Source organism: Ursus americanus, chromosome 33, assembly GCF_024610735.1.
Source record: "Ursus americanus isolate L20-20 chromosome 33, mUrsAme1.1.p, whole genome shotgun sequence".
Taxonomy (NCBI): domain Eukaryota; kingdom Metazoa; phylum Chordata; class Mammalia; order Carnivora; family Ursidae; genus Ursus; species Ursus americanus.
Genome location: NC_142159.1, coordinates 15,398,165 through 15,414,142, shown reverse-complemented (window position 1 = coordinate 15,414,142; position 15,978 = coordinate 15,398,165). Strand labels below are relative to the sequence as shown.

General features: G+C 54.6%; 1 protein-coding gene across 5 annotated transcripts in view; it reads right to left on the bottom strand.

Moving 5' to 3' along the window:
• ECE1 (endothelin converting enzyme 1) overlaps window positions 1-15,978 on the bottom strand; it is a 113,735-nt gene that overhangs the window by 19,692 nt on the left and 78,065 nt on the right. For all 5 annotated transcript variants that reach the window (XM_045782599.2, XM_045782596.2, XM_045782600.2 and 2 more), the window contains 6 exons: window positions 12,400-12,521; window positions 10,545-10,691; window positions 9,367-9,432; window positions 8,104-8,295; window positions 2,190-2,332; window positions 849-963 (listed from right to left, as the gene is read on the bottom strand). In XM_045782599.2, the coding sequence (XP_045638555.2) occupies window positions 849-963; window positions 2,190-2,332; window positions 8,104-8,295; window positions 9,367-9,432; window positions 10,545-10,691; window positions 12,400-12,521 (785 nt within the window). The remainder of the gene's footprint in view (window positions 1-848; window positions 964-2,189; window positions 2,333-8,103; window positions 8,296-9,366; window positions 9,433-10,544; window positions 10,692-12,399; window positions 12,522-15,978) is intronic.

Sequence of the window (15,978 nt, the reverse complement as noted above, 5' to 3'; positions counted from 1 at the left end):
GTTTGTTGGCTGCAGGAATGAGAGGGGGACAGCCATCTCCTTGGACAAAGAGTGGAAGTGGCCAGGGAGTTTCCGATATGGGGGGGGGGGTCCTGAGGGAGGGAGGGAGGGTCCTGGAGCCCTGGGACCTCTGAAAGAACGGACTGCCAGGGTCATCATGGGGGCATCTGAAGGAGGGTGCAGACCACCTGGTCTGGGGCCTAGGAGGGTAACAGCAGTGAACACTTGTACCATCTTACCATCGACCAGGGGCCACACCAAGTGTTCTGTGTTTATGGGGAAGGGGCAGTATTACTGGGGGTCCCCTGTATAAAATAGGGATGATGATCACAGCCACCACACGGGGATATGAAGACCACATGAGTTACAGGAAGGTGTTCGTTATCAACATCATTGAGAAGGGGTTGGAACAGAGAGAACAGAAGCCACTTTTTGCTGTAAAGAAGCTAAATCTCTAAGATTCCTCTTTTTTTTTTTTTTTTTTTTTTAATTTAAGTAATCTCTACACCCAACTTGGGGCTCAAACTCATGACCTTGAGATCGCATGCTCTTCCGACTGAGCCAGCCAGGTGCCCCTCTAAGACTCCTCTTTATCCATGAAGACCCAGTGTAATCATCTCCTTCTGGAAGCTTCTGTCCACCCCCAAGTAGCTTAGATCCAGTCCTGTGTGCTCAGGGACATCCGAGTAGATCCCTTCAGAGGCCTTCTCCATTCTCTGCCTACCCTCTACCTCCCTCACAAGTTCCACGGCTCTGGGGGACATGGAGGTTGCAAGAGCCTCCAACCCAGGGCCTGGCACACGGTAGGCGCTCAGCAGGTGAATGAGAACACACAGTAACAGGCTCACCTTCTTGGTCCCGTACATGACTTCCATGAACTTCTCGTCGGCATCCTGAAAGCGCTGATCAAGGAAGGAGCTTGTCTTCCGCACCAGGTTCCAGATCATGTAGTTGTTTAGCAGGCTGGGGCGAGAGATCAGACCGCTCAGAAGGGCCCAGAGCTGGGAGCATCACAGCACTTCCCCCCACTGACCTTTAGGGGGCGCTAGAACCTGGCCTTTGAATGGCAGGCTCTTTCCCTCCATCACCTACCCCAGTTTGGCGGGTTACTGCTTACTAAGCACACGGAATGTCAGCTCTTCAAGGCAGAGCCTGGGTCCTCTTCGAACACCCCTTGATGTCTAGTGCAGTGACTTGTGTTTGTCACATAGCTGCCTTTTGTCTGGGAGCTGTGGAGCAGCAGCATGGAGACTCCCCCTAGATGGTGCGTGCTACTGGGCTGGAGCAGGGAGATGTCCCAGCCAAAAGGCCAGAGATGGGAGAGGGGGCCTCAGAATAGGAGGGGCAGGAAAGGGAGCTCTGGCCACCCCGCCAAGGTCTCCATGAAAGAGAGTTCACTGCCCCTTCCCTCAGGGCACAGAGAATCATCTGTGGCTATTGTCACCTTTGCAAAGAAGTCACCCTACAGTGAACACCTAGCCTCGAACTGGAACCAACCTAAATGTGTGGCAGTAGGGGAAGGAGCGAGTCAGTAATCATACTTAATACTTGATGGAAGGGTGCACAGCCACGCAGAAGGAGGTCCACAGGGAATGCGGGACAACATGGGGGAAATGGTTTTGATGAAGGTCAGGGAAAAGCAGATTACCCATGTGGTCACAAGGATGGGGAAAAAAGGGACCACGTATTAGAAAATTCATCTCCCTGCCTCCCCCCCCCACTTTCTCTTCTTTACAAACACACACATACACACCCCACAGAATCAACAGTAGTGTCTGGGAAATACTAATTTTTTTTCTATTTTTTCTGTACTTTTCGAAAACCCCCACAACAAATATTTAAAATTATTTTAAAAATCTTAAATACTACCTACAAATATCAGCGAACATGGAGCCCCATTCCATGTCATTCCCTTACTCGGTTCTCACATCTGCACAGGATAGGCGCTATTTCCATTCCCCGTTTATGACGGGAGCCCAAACCCAAGAAAGGGCGAGACTTGACCAAGGCTACAGAGCTGGTGGGTGGAAGGGCTGGGATCTGAACCGGCTGCCTCTCCCCAGGGCCCACTCTCCTGAGTCAGTCTGTCCCTCCTGCCCCCGCCCGTCTGGCCTGAGAAGAGCAGGGCAGTGTGGGACCCCACGGGCTGGCTGCGAGGGGCGGGTGCCAGGCCACTGGCCGTCCCTTACCACTTGTCCGTGTTGTTGATGAGGGTGGAGACATGCCCCAGGTATTCCTTGTCGTAGACCACAATGGGCTCGGACTCGTTGATCTCCACGGGGTAGAAGATGGTATTGAGAAAGGGCAGCCAGTTGATGGCGGGTGCCAAGGCCTGGAAGGGAAGAGACAGGGTCACTCCAGCTGGGCTGCTGCTCCTCTGTGCCCAGGGTTCCGGGTGCTCTTCTCATCGTGCCTCCGAAGAGCTGGGCGCCGACGGAGCCCTGGGCAGAGACCACACTGAGGACTGAGGCTCCTGGCTTCCGTCAGGGATGCTGCAGACAGAACCTAAGGAGCCAAACACCAACTTCACCTTGAAACGGAGCTGGGCTGGGACACAGGGGACACGGGGACAGCAGCAGCAGCAGCTGCCGTTCGTCACCCCTCCCGCGCCAGGCGCCACTGCAAACAACTCCCACGTCTTCTCTCAGTTGGACCTCAGGACAGGCCTGTGTGGTCGGTACCATTGTTCCCACTTTATGGATGAAGAGACTGAGTCCAGACAGGCCTATATTGGAAAACCGCGGAGCATCGGAGCCAAACTGCCTGGGTTCATATTCCAGCGCTCTTACTTACTAGCTGTGTAACCTTGAGTAAGTGGATGAACCTCTCTGTGCCTCAGGGTCTCATCTGAAAAGTGGTCTCCTCATCGTAATAGAACTCGCCTCGTAGGCTTGGCATAAGGATTAAAAGGGTTAATGCTGTCTGTTCTACTCAGCATGTGCTTCTGTAATACCAATTCGCTTCTATGTGATTTGGTCTACAAGACTGGTAAATTCCAGACTGACAGCCGTGTAAGGTGTCAATGCTTTGGTCTCCAGGTGATTTTTCTCAGGCGCAGGATCTGAACAAGCAAGCTCAGAAGGACAACCCTCAGCAAGAAAGGAAAAGCCTTGGGACGCCTGGGTGGCTCAGTCGTTAAGTGTCTGCCTTCAGCTCAGGGCATGATCCTGGAGTCCTGGGATTGAGCCCCACATCAGGCTCCTCTGCTGGGAGTCTGCTTCTTCCACTCCCACTCCCCCTGCTTGTGTTCTCTTTCTCGCTGGCTGTCTCTCTCTCTGTCAAATAAATAAATAAAAATCTTTAAAAAAAAGAAAAGAAAAAGAAAGGAAAAGCTTTTCCTGGTCAGCTCCATTTTAAAAAATAAGATTTCATTTATTTATTTATTGGGGGGGAGGGGGAGAGAGAGATTGGCAGAGAGAGAATCCTAAGCAGACCCAGCACTGAGTGTGAAGCCCGATGTGGGGCTCGATCTCACGACTCTGAGATCCTGACCTGAGCTGAAATCGAAAGTTGGATGTTTAACTGACTGAGCTACCCAGACGCCCCTAGTCAGCTCTACTTTAAGATAATTTAAAACGAGTGCCTGCCACGGAGCTCGCCCCCCAAAGAGGCACTGGCCGGCTTGGAGTAACTCGCAGCTTCGAACAGCTTAGCTTGCTCTCGGCCCAGCTGATGGCGGCCCCACTGCCCAGGGCTCATCATCTGCAGAGTCTCCGTGTCCACAGCCAGCCTTTCCACTTCCCACCGGGCAGCCTCCACTCGCACTGAGCTCTCTCCAGGTTCCATTATTGCTCTGATTACAAACTTGCACAACTTTTGGGTTTAATTGTGGCGAGGCACACACACAGACAATGTGCCCTCTTAACCATTTTTAAGTGCCCAGTCCAGTGGCCTCAAGTACGTTTACGCTCTTGTGCAACCATCACCACCATCCGTCTCCAGATTCCATCTTGCAAAACGGAAACTTACACCTGTTAAACAATCATCCCTCCAGCTCCGTCCCCTGAGCCCCCAGGAGCATTATTCTCCTTTGTCTCTGTGAATCTGACTGCTCTAGCTACTTCATGTAAATGGAACCATACAGCGTTTGTCTTTTTGTGAATGGCTTATTTCGCTGAGCGTCATGTCCTTAAAGTTGCCCAACTTTTGAATCTAACTGTAATCGTTTATACAAGTAACGAGAGCTTCATAAACTGCAGGCAACTGGAACGCTCTAAGTCCTGCTTTTCCCATATGTCTTGTTATTTTTAGTTAATTTTTCGTCCTGTGGTTCTCTAGAATGCAGTGTTCCCAGGACTACACAGACTGTGTGATACAGCAAAGGTGCTTCTACGTGCCAGTCCCTTGGAATGGTATCTGGTACGCAACAACCACTCCTCAATCGGTATTAGCTACTGTCCTCATTCTCAAGGCCTCCCAAGACTGGGTCTGGGCTTGAATGATTTCGAAGTCTGTTCTCTGTTCCCTTGAAAAAGGGCAAAACGAAAGACAAAGAAAGTGAGAGACGTGTTACACATGGCCTTTGGATGGTAAGATCAATCAATAATATGAAATCAAACCATAACATCAGGTGACTCTATAACCTGCTGGTCAATCCCTACGACGCCTTCAGTGAGAGAGCAGTCATAAAACCCTCCACCTAACAGACGTGGACTCTGCGGATGAGCTAAGGCAATCTTCCTGGGGTCCCATAGCTAACCGGTGACTGTGCGTGTCTAATATCCGAGCTCACTCGTCTCTCCGGTTTCAAAGGGCAGCTCAGCTGCGGGGGAGCAAGGACCTCAGAGGACAGAGGAGGGCAGCTCCCACTTTATGGATGGCAAAGGGGGGGTTCATATTCGCACCACGACCCACTGCAAACTACCCATGAGGTTGGGCAGAGCTGAGCCCAGTGGGCTCCGGCACATCCGGGCCAGCCCGACAGCAAGATGACCCGAGCGAGACTCGGAGCGAGAAGACGTGGCTCAGAGTCCGCACCGTGAACCAGTTCTGGGAACTCGAGTCATTCTGGAGCCTTTCTCTAAAACGGAGACAATAATTCTCCAGCCCCCACCCCCCATGGTCAGCTGCTCTGGACCTCGTGGGGATGGTCTGCTCATCAAACCCGAGTGGCCTCTCTCCCTCGCCTGTCCATTTGCTCTCTCTTCCTGGCAGGAGCCCCCCAGGCAGATCAACCTCTGGGGCTTCTCCATAACATTTCTGTGGCTGCGAACCTGGGAGTGTCCAGATGAGATGGTCAAATAGGGCTCGGCCCTGAGAGACACGCGCCTCTATGACCTGCTGGCAAAGACGCCTGGGAAATTCACCAAGTTTACAAAATGTCACTGTTTATACAATTAACGAGAGCTTCACAAACTGTAGGCGACTGGAACACTCTAATCAGGGCACAGCCATCAGGTGGAGATAAATCCCTGTGTATTTAACATAAGCCTGTTTCTTTAGGGATAGCAGGTGTTCTGTGCAGGTAAATTCCCACAACCCCAGATAAGGTGCATGTTGAATAATAAAATTTTCACATTTTCGATCTTGCTTTAGTGAATGCCTAACTTAGACATGTATGCCTCGATCTGTCTCCATGGAGACGGCTGTTTTAACGGACCAGGACATTCCACTTCTGACTCAAATCCTTCGGGGCACACTAGTCAGCTCTATTTTCCAGACCTGCAGCCAAAGGGTCCTGCTGGTCACCAACCAACCAGCTCAAGTAGGCTTGCAAATAAGAGAAAAGAAAGATGCTATCAGACTTTATCTCAGCTGGAGAATTTAGAGCAGAGAATAGGGCTCATTCCCAAACAACTTTTGGTGTGGAAGGTCCTAGAGAGGAATGAGAAGGACCTCAGGCCCCCCAGAGAAGCAGCAGAAGGATGTTTGATTCATGGCTCTGAATTCAGACTCTGCTGGAGGCCAGCCTCGAACCACTCTGTATTCTGGTGGGGCTAGCCTAGAGCCATACTGTGAAGGCTGGGCCACCTTTCCCAGAGTTGCCTGGGGTATAGGAAGAGAACCAAATTTCCAGAGACCAGGGAACAGCAGGATAGTCTCTGTCTAAGGCTGGAAGGAATCAAATAGGTTGAGTGCTGGAGACATGGGCTGGCATCACCAACAACAAAGGAATCATACTAACAGTGATTCCTATAATACATTTGAATTGTGCGTGTCCGTTTACAAAATGAAATCCCAGGTAAAGATACTTTTTGAGGATACTAGGCTTCAGGGATCCAGGACTTAATCTTGAAATGTTAGATATTTTTTTTATATCTACATATGCCCAGTTCCTCTGGGAGACACTCCACAGTTTTCAACTTGTTCTCAAAGAACTCTGCGGCCAGAGTAAAGAGCCACTGCCCTTATGGGGACAGGGGCTGCCCATTTGTCTCTGCATTCTGGAACACAGCAGGTGCGAAGGAGCCAGCAAAGCCCCATTTTACAAGGAAGGAAATCGAGGTGTGAAGAGGGGGGTTGTGTGACTTGCCCAGGGTCACCCGGCACATCGTGGGCTGGGCCAGAGCAGTCTTCTGACCCCAAGCCCAGGGCTCGTCCCTCTGCTAACGTCCTCCCCACCCTGGCCGCTCTGCAGCAGGGAGGGAGGAGGAAAGAGAAAAGCAATCTGACAGGGTGCCCAGGGGTAGAAGCTAGAAGCCAGGCTGGGCGGATGTGCTCAGGGCTGCCGTGTCTTCTCTGCCACGCTCGGGGTAGTCAGCCGGCATCACGGCCGCTGTGAGGGCTGGGAGGCTGCTGGGGCCCTCTGTAGGTTGAGAAGCCGGCAGCTGGAGCAAACCAAACTGCATTGCACAAACAGCATCTCCTCCGACCTCTGGGCCTCAGAGCGGAAAAACAGGGCCAGATGGTAGCCAACAGTCTGCTGATCTCCGTAACAACCACACAGCCCCGCTCACCCCAATGCCAACTTCTCTGGGGACCTAACGGGCAGCTGGCACCCAGGAGCGGCCCTCTTATCCTCAGCCCTGGCTTTGCCTGGGCTGCAGCTCTACCTGGGACAGCCGGCCAGCCTGGAGACCGTTCACCCACTCCTCAGAGCCCCGTTCCCTGACTTCGCCCTCTCCCTGTCCTAGGGCCCTCCTCCTTTTCCCAAAGCACTCAGCAATGGGTCTGGGATTGTCTCCTCATTGGTGTGCCTCCCTAGCCTGGAAATACCTCCAGAGAGAGGCCCCAAGGATGGCCCCATATATACCTGTCAGAGGGAGGGACCTAGGTGTTCTTCCTGAAAGGAGAGGAAATGAGCCAACTCATATGGATGGGCAGGACCTGGCTAGTCAAGGTAGAGCAGGAGGGAGGAGACGCGTTGGTGGAACCCCAGCACGAGTGGGACACAAGTGGCCTAGCCATCTTCCTCAGTGGGGAAGCAGGCCTCCCCAAGCATTCCTAGGCAATGGCAGGAAACAGGAAGACTGGCCAAGGCCACTCTGCTGATTCCTCTGTGACGCTGGGGACCTGGATAAGACCAGACACCAACACACCATGAACTGGAAAGATGGAGCCGGCAGGCAATCACCTCAACTCACCACCTGCAAGTCACAAGGAGCCACCAGGGGGCAGCCTTTGTCAGAGGGGCCACGGGCTTCGCAGTTGGGTTACACTCAGTGACAGGGAGGAAGTAACCCCATTACACCTCTAGGAGGTTGCCAGGGGTCATGGTCAAGAGCAGAGATCCCATGAGCCAGGTCTGAGCCCAACGTCCAGCTCCCCTGATACTCTGGGGGCCTCAGGGCCTTCAACATGTCACTCAACCTCCTGGCTTGGAAAAGGGAGAGGCGACCACAGAACCCACCACCCCTCACGTCTATCGTTTGCTGTACACCAGATTCGATGTGACTGGGGCTCGAGACCGGAAATGCCCAATCAGTGTGAGCAATTATCATCATGACCCTAGAGCCTCCCCAGGTAAATGCTGTTACAGAAAAGCTGTGTGACCTCCAGCAGGTAACTGAATCTCTCTGAGCCTCAGTTTTCCCATCTGCGAACTGGGGTAACAACCATCCCTGCTTCACGGGGTTGTTCTGAGGATCTGATGAAGTGGATACAAAAACTCCTGCCCAGCACCCTAAGTTCTGAAGCCCTGGGCCTGGCCCCGGCTCCCGTTACCTGCAGTTCGGCAGCGGTCACTTTGTGGTAGATGAGCTCCTCGTCCCGGCGCTTCTCCTGGGGGATGGTGATGTTGGCCAGCGCCGTCTCGAAGTCCAGGATCTGCTGCATCTGGGGCCGGATGGCGTCCTCGTCCCCTCCACCCAGCAGCTTGCCCAGCTGGACCATGTAGTTCAGGTATCCCATCAGCACCTGTGGGCCCGGCACCCGCGTTATGTCACTGCTGCCAACCACGGCCCAGGGGACAAGGCTGGCGGGCGGGGCGGGGCCAGCCCAGCGAGGGAAACCACTGCCCACCCGCTGTAGAGATGGTTCTGGCTCTGAACCGCTTCGCTGGCTGCTCACGGCACTCAGGACAAAGCCCACAGGTCCCCGGGCCATGGGTCCCTGCAGTGCCGGCCCACACCCCCTCTCGGACGCTCGGCACGTGAAAGTTACCAACAGACCATCCTTCAGTTCTTACAACACATTTTTTCTGAGCTGCACTTCTCTCCTGTGTCCTCAGGTCTAAATCAGGTTCCCGTGTCCAACTTTCTCAGCTCACCCTCGAGCTATCACAATTTGTCACTATGCCTCTAACTGGGTGGCTGATCAATGTCCGCCTCCCCTGCTAGACTCCAAGCCCCGTGGGGCGGGGACCGTGCCCCTCTTAGGCATCACTAGCCCCCCAGCATCGGGCACTCAGCAGGTGCCTGCTCAGTACGAGGGGGAGGATAATGCGGGGAGAGATGATGAATCTCAGGCGAGGTTTCCCCAGGACGTCACGAGAGGCATGGGTTTCGGGGTTAGCGGGTCTGAATGTGACTCTCAGCCTCACCACTGTGGGACCTTGAGTGGGTCACTTAGCATCTCTGAGCCTTGCTCTCTCCTCTGTAAAAGGCAAGGTAAAAATAATACCCACATGGCCAACGCGGTGAAGGAAGTTCAGAGATGTTCTGTACCTGAAGGGTTACTGGGAGGGCCAGAGGGGAGTATACAAGAGGCCTAGCACCCATAAATGACAGCGGCCATTACTGCTGTCTTGCTCCACAGTGGGGACGAAGGACACCTGTCCCCTGCCTCTTGTGCCCAGGAATGTAAAACAGCCAGCCTGAGGAGGGGGAGTCCCTCCCCTGCCAGGGACTGCCAGCACCCATCAGGAAGTGACCCCTCTGTGCAACCCCAGCTTCAAAGACCCACACAGGTGTGGACCCCGAGGGGACACCAAGGGGGTAAAACGCTGTGGGGCGTGGCTGGGAGCCACTCCCTCGGAAGCACACTTACCTTCTCATTTTCAGTTTTGTTCAGGTAATAGTCCCTTGAGGGTAAGCCCAGGCCGGACTGGTCCACCTGGAGAGGGAGGCAGGAGTGAGAGGGGAGCTCCTGCCACTGGTGTCCACTGTCCACCGTGGGGAAGCTGGCACATGGCAACCCAGGACCAGCCCGGGCCCCAGCAGGAGCAGGAGCTGGTAGCGGAGGCCACCTCTGGGGTGCGTCCACCCAGGGAGGGGATGTCTGGCTGCATACCTGCCCAAACACAGGGATTCTGGGCCCTTCTGAAAGGCCAGAGCCTCCCTCTTCTCTAAGCCCCTCCTAGGCTTGGCACAGTGCTTCTACCTCATGAAGTACTTCCCAAGATGGCACAGTGGTTAAGAGCCACTCCCACCCTGCATAGCCTTCGTCAAGTTACTGAACCTTTCCAATCCTCCAATTCTTCCTCTGGAAAATAGGGGAGACAGAATCTCACTCTCAGAGCTGGAATGAGGATTCAAGGAGAGATTGCCAGGAGAGGATGTGCTGAGGGTCTGGCAGGTAGGGGAGGGTCAATCCCTGATTAGCAGAGCCTTGTGGCCACACCTGGACGTACCTAGAGCAGGTGTTACTACAGTTTGTTTGATCGATAAGGAAATTGCAGCTCAGACAGGTTGAGGCACTTGCCCGAAGTCACACGATGAGGGAGAGACAGAGCTGGGTGGGAACCTCAGCCCAGCCTGGGCTCCTTGCTTCTGCGTCTGAGGGTAGGCAGTCAGGGCCTTCCCTGGGTGTGCCGACACAAAGTCTAGGGCAGGCTCTGGCAGGAAGAGATGGACTCAAGAGCCATTTCAAGCAGGGCCACAAAGGCTGGGGGCTGAGGATGGGGGACCAGAAGGTGGCTTTAGCTGTCTCCAGGAGTTGACATCACTCTTGGGGCCCACAGTGACCAATCAGAATCTCAGAGATTCATCTGTGCCACGGTGACCCCCCCGTCCCCCACCCGAAAATGGCAGCCTGCTCTTTCGTGACTTCTCGCCTATAAAAATCTCACGGTTCAGAGCCTCCAGAAATAACCCAGGTTCAGAAACCAGGAGCCTGTCGCCCAGGGCAAGTCTACCCCTATTCTGGCACCTGCAAAACTCGAAACAGGTTATGAGGTGAAACTCAAAACATGCACATTCCTCTTCCTGGGTTCCAGGCCGGCTCACCTGGATCACGTTGCTGTTGGAATTCTTGGAGTCAGCACTGACGTAGACGGAGAAGAAGGGGGAGGTGCGGTAGTGAGCAGTGACCACCTGCAGAGTTTCCTGGAAGTTCTCTTTGTCCCAGGGACCTGTGATGTTCCAGCCCCCTAGCTGTGGGGAGGGAGAGGGAACCAGGAGGTGATGAGGTGGCAGGGAGACCCGTGCGTGAATTCTGCTCCCGCCACCGACCGGCTCTGTGGCCCTGGAGCGGTCATCTGACCTCCCAAGAGCAAATGAAAGGGATGGTCTTCATCAGGGTTTCTGGCCAGCACACAGGAGACGCCACCTGGAGCAAACCCGTCCTGAACAAGTAAGCCACGAATCCACGCGGCAGCTGCGCTTGGGGACGGGGATGGGAGGGAGCCTTCCCCGTGCCCCGGTCACTTTTCCAATTCCGAATCACGTGATTCTGATTCTATTAAAGCATAAACTCCATTGTGCTTATGGGAGAAAAAGGCTCCGTATTTTTTTCAAAAGGTTGATAAAAAGGTGCCTGGGTGGCTCAGTCGGTGAAGCTCAGTCTGCCTTCAGCTCAGGTCATGATCTCGGGGTCCTGGCATCGAGTACCACATCGGGCTCCCTGCTCAGTGGGGAGTCTGCGTCTCCCTTTCCCTCTGCTCCTCCCCCCTCTTGTGCTCTCTGTCAAGTAAATAAACAAAATATTTTTAAAAATTAAAAAAAAATAAAAGGTTGACAAAGCAGTGGTCTCTAGTTTCTCTCAGAGCTGGGAATTTTTTTTTTTTCAAGTAGGCCCACGCCCAACATGGGGCTCAAACTCATGACCCCAAGATCAAGAATCGCATGGTCTGGGGCGCCTGGGTGGTTCAGTCGTTAAGCGTCTGCCTTCGGCTCAGGGCGTGATCCCAGCATTCTGGGATCGAGCCCCATGTCGGGCTCCTCCGCTGGGAGCCTGCTTCTTCCTCTCCCACTCCCCCTGCCTGTGTTCCCTCTCTCGCTAGCTGTCTCTCTCTCTCTGTCAAATAAATAAATAAAATCTTAAAAAAAAAAAAAAAAAAGAATCGCATGCTCTACCAACTGAGCCAGCCAGGCGTCCCAGAGCTGGGATTTCTGTCATCTCTTCAGTCTCCCTGGCTTGGCACACACTGGCAGGTGGGGCTTGTGCCAGAGGGGAGGGCTGTCCAGTCCCTGGTGCCCACAGCTCCCGACCCTGCTGCGATGCCTTCCCGGAACCAAGCTACGAGGCGGGGCATTGAGGGAGCATGGGACAGCCAGAAAACACCCATGGCCACCCTCTGTGGATGCCCGGCAGCCTGACTAGCCATGGGCAGCCCCCAAGGGTCCATCCAAGGCTGACTGGGAGACGCTGGGCAAGAACGACTCCTCCCCTGCGGGAGGATGGGGAGGCCTGGGGTAAATGGGGCCCTTCTCACAGGGGGAGGTTCTGCTTCTGATCCAAGACTCTCTGTTGGTCCTTCTGGAACATACCCCTCCTCACGCACAGACACACCCTCAGAGGAAAAGGAAGCAGCAAGATGGAGAAAGATTTTCTCTGGGAATATGGCCTCCATCCCACACACAGATGCACAGACACACACACGTGACAGACATCCACAACGATGCTGACACATACGCCCTCCACAAGGACAGAGATTCCCACCTGCAGACGTGTGTGTGCAATGAGCACACGTATGTGCGTGCACACACACACTCAGACACACTCAGCCTCGACAGGTTTTACGGTCCAGCTGGGTGAGGAGGCTGCAGGTGTGAGGTAGCCGGGCCCCAGTGGTTCCTGAGAGGGGGCAGGCAGGTGGCTCAGGCCAGAGGAGAGCCAGGAAGGCCGGCTCCAGGAACCCACCTTCTCAATCAGCTCCATCAGGGGCTTGGCCTTGAGCTCCTCGATCCTGGTTTCGTTCATACACGCACGGTAGTATACTTGGGCCTTCCTTTCTGCCTCACTCACACTGGCCGTGGAGTTTTCTGGAACGACAAGAGATAGCAGTTTGCAACCTGCCCCTATTTGCTCCGTGGGTGGCCCCGGGGGAGTCCTTCTGGGAGCCTCAGTGTGCTCAGCTGTAAAAAGACCTAGGACTTCTGCCTGTCAGGACAGCCGCAAGGCCTCAGCCACAGCGGGTTCATGACGGTCCCTGGGCAAAGCCTGGCAAACTGAGGTGCTTCCTAATTTTTGCAGAGTGCCAATTGGAAGAGCATACCATGTTTTTCTGTCCCTGCCAGTCAGGTTCGCAGACATGTCCTTTGGTTGGCAGCTCGGGCCACCCAACAGGACAGCCTGCTTGCCCTGCTGGCCAGTGCGTGGCCCAAACGCCCCCGGCTGGTGTGTGGGACAGAGGCCTGTCTTGGTTCTCAGATCCCAGATGACCTCTCTTGTGACAGACCGGAGCTGAATGGAAGCTTCCAAGGCCTCAGGCACTAGTTTACTTCGCCCTTCCTCCTCTGAGGCGCTAGCCTTGTTCATCAGACTTACAGTGGATTCAGAGTGCTGTTGCCATTTCTCTTCCTAACTCAGCAGCCAGCATTTCCAGCCTTCCACCAGGACACCTGGGAGACTTTGGTCATCCCCTTCTCCCTGTCCTTGGTGTCCTGGCCCAGGTGCCACCCTCTGAGAGCCACACCCCTGTACGTGCACCAGCGCAGGGCAGGGTCCTGCTTGCGCCCAGCGAAGGCGACCCCTTCCTGCTGTTCAGGTCATGAAGGACCTACTATGTGCCTGTTCAGGTCACGAAGGACCTACTCTGTGCTGGGGCTCCTATGCCTAAGCCTTCGTCTCAGAGCCCTGCTCCAGATCACACCAAGGTCCCTGACCCCTTCAATTCCGTCCACCTTGCTCCCTCCCTGGGGACCTCCTCCCTCCCTGCTCCAGCCACGTTTCCTCATTTCAAATTCACTTCTCCTGGACCCAGAAACTCCTTCCTTTGCTTCCTTCAAAGACCACCCCCCTCCCCAAACCCCACCTCCTCCATGAAGACTTCTGGCAGAACCTTAGCCATTCATCCACTAAATAGACATCAGGTGCTTACTCTGTGCTAGGTATTATGCAAACTTCGGGGACGCAAAAGACAATGTCCCTGTCCCCATGGAGCTTCCTTTCTAGTGTGAGGACACAGACACCAAACAAGCAGACATAAAGGAAAAGCTCCCCCTGGCCCTTCCTGTCTGGAGCGCTGTCGAAACCCTACAACCTTCAAGGCCTTTCCCAGGGGCCATCTTTTCCACGGAGCCTCTCCTGAGATGCTCTTTCGAGAAGGCCCCAGCATGGAGCGCCGACCAAGTGCCAGGCACTGGGCTGGGCTAGGAGTTTTACAGACGTGAAAAAGACCCGCTCGCTCTCTGCCTCCTGGGAGCTCATAGTCTGATGGCAAACACAGTCAAGCAAAGAAATGACCCGGAGACACGAAAGTGCTTTGGTTAATGCAAATGGCTGTGGAACCCAGAGAAAAGTCACACCCTTGGTGGCACAGTGTGGGGCCAGGGGGGCTCTAGCTCTGAGCCGGTTCTTTCATTTATTTTTTAATTAAAAAAATTTTTTTTTAGTAGGCTCTATGTCCAATGTGGGGCTCAAACTCACAACACGGAGAGCAGGTGTCGCTCCACAGACTGAGGCAGCCGGGCACCCCAAGCTGCTTGTTTTAAAGGTAAAAAGTTATTCACCAGGTAGACATGTGGGGAAAGGGCCCTGGGTTTGGAGAGAGTTGGGGAATTTGAGGAAACAAGAGAAGCATAGAAGGGCATGATGTCTGGAGAAAACACATCTGTTCAGTGTGGCCCATGGTGCAAAGGGCATGAGGTCACTTCAGCTTTCCAGCCCTTGTCCCAAGAGCCCACCTGCCCTCCCCTCAATTCTTTTTTTTTTTTTTTAAAGATTTTATTTATTTATTTGACACAGATAGAGACAACCAGCGAGAGAGGGAACACAAGCAGGGGGAGCGGGAGAGGAAGAAGCAGGCTCATAGCGGAGGAGCCTGATGTGGGGCTCGAACCCAGAACGCTGGGATCACGCCCTGAGCCGAAGGCAGACGCTTAACCGCTGTGCCACTCAGGTGCCCCCCCTCAATTCTTACCATAACCAGCATCATGGTTTTCTCTGGGCAGAGAGTATCCACCCCTATCTTGCTGAAGTCAGGGTGACAGTCCTAAAGGCCTGGACCAGTCTGAAGAGAGATGTAGAGACAGAGGAACCCCGAGAGAGACAGAGGTCCAGGGGCCTGAGTGACGAGGGGCTATGGAGGGCACACACAGCCCTGGGGACCACAGGCTGCCATACTGCTGAGGCCTGGAAACACCTGTGTGCCCCCCATGCCCCTCCAGAGCACAAGAGGAGGGTTCCCAGAGAGGAGGGCAAAAATGGGGAGAGCTGGACTTCTCCCTGCTTCTCAGATTCAGAAAGCAGAACTGCAGGGAAAGCAAAGGGGGAGTTTCCACCCCACCCCACCCCCGCCCAGGAGCCTGGTTTCTCTGACAGTGGCTCCCAGCAGCTAGGCTCTCAGAAGGGAAAGCTTGGCTCAGCCTGGAAGCAGCATCTCAGCATCCACATGCAGCTCTGGCCATGACCCTGAGATGCCAGGGGCGGGGGAGTGTGCTGTGTGTGCTCTGGCATCTCCCTCCCCCCCCCCCCCCCCCCCCCCCGCCCAAGGCCACTGAGATAAGAGGCCCAAAGAAAGGCTCGGGAGGAGGAGCGGCCTGGCTGTGCTCATTAGAGGGAGTCCCAGGCATCCATCTTGCCCCAAGAAACCCGGGCATTATCACTTGAATGCCTCCTTCAAGCACACACCCCCTCTCTCCTTGCTGAGAGGCCGCTCCTGATGAGTTCAAACTTCCTTCCTCTCAGCTGCACACCCTGGACCTCACATCTACTTGTTTTCCCACAAAGGTTTATTGAGTTCCTGTGGTTCAGTGGCTGCTGGGCTGGGGGGAGAATGCAGCCACCACATGGATTCAGGGCTGTCCACGTGAGGCCTGTAGCCTGGTGGGCGAGACAGACAGCAGTGAGACGATCACAAAGCATCTGGGGCGAGAGCTCTGAGGACAAAGTCCGGAGGGCCTGAGAAAGGATGGCAGGGGGAGGCCCAGGGAGCCCTTGCCTGAACTCTGGGCTGAAAGCTGAGCTCCATGTGGCATGGACGTGGGGGCTGTGCTTGGACCACTTCACCCACTAGTTTGTGTCCCAGTCATCCCTGTTTCTTCGCCTGTACCTGGAGGGCACATGGCAGCCCTTGGCAGTGTTTGCTGGAAGAACAGAGCCCAGTATTGGCCTCTGATGAGGAGGGAGGCCATTTCTGGGCATCGAGAGGGTGACGAGGTCAGTGCCTGACAGAGACTGGCACGGGCAGGAGATGAGGCAGGTGGGGCAGGAAGGGACAGGAGCGTCGGCCTCAGCAGGAACTGGTGTTCACACCCCCTGTATTCCCACACGGACACT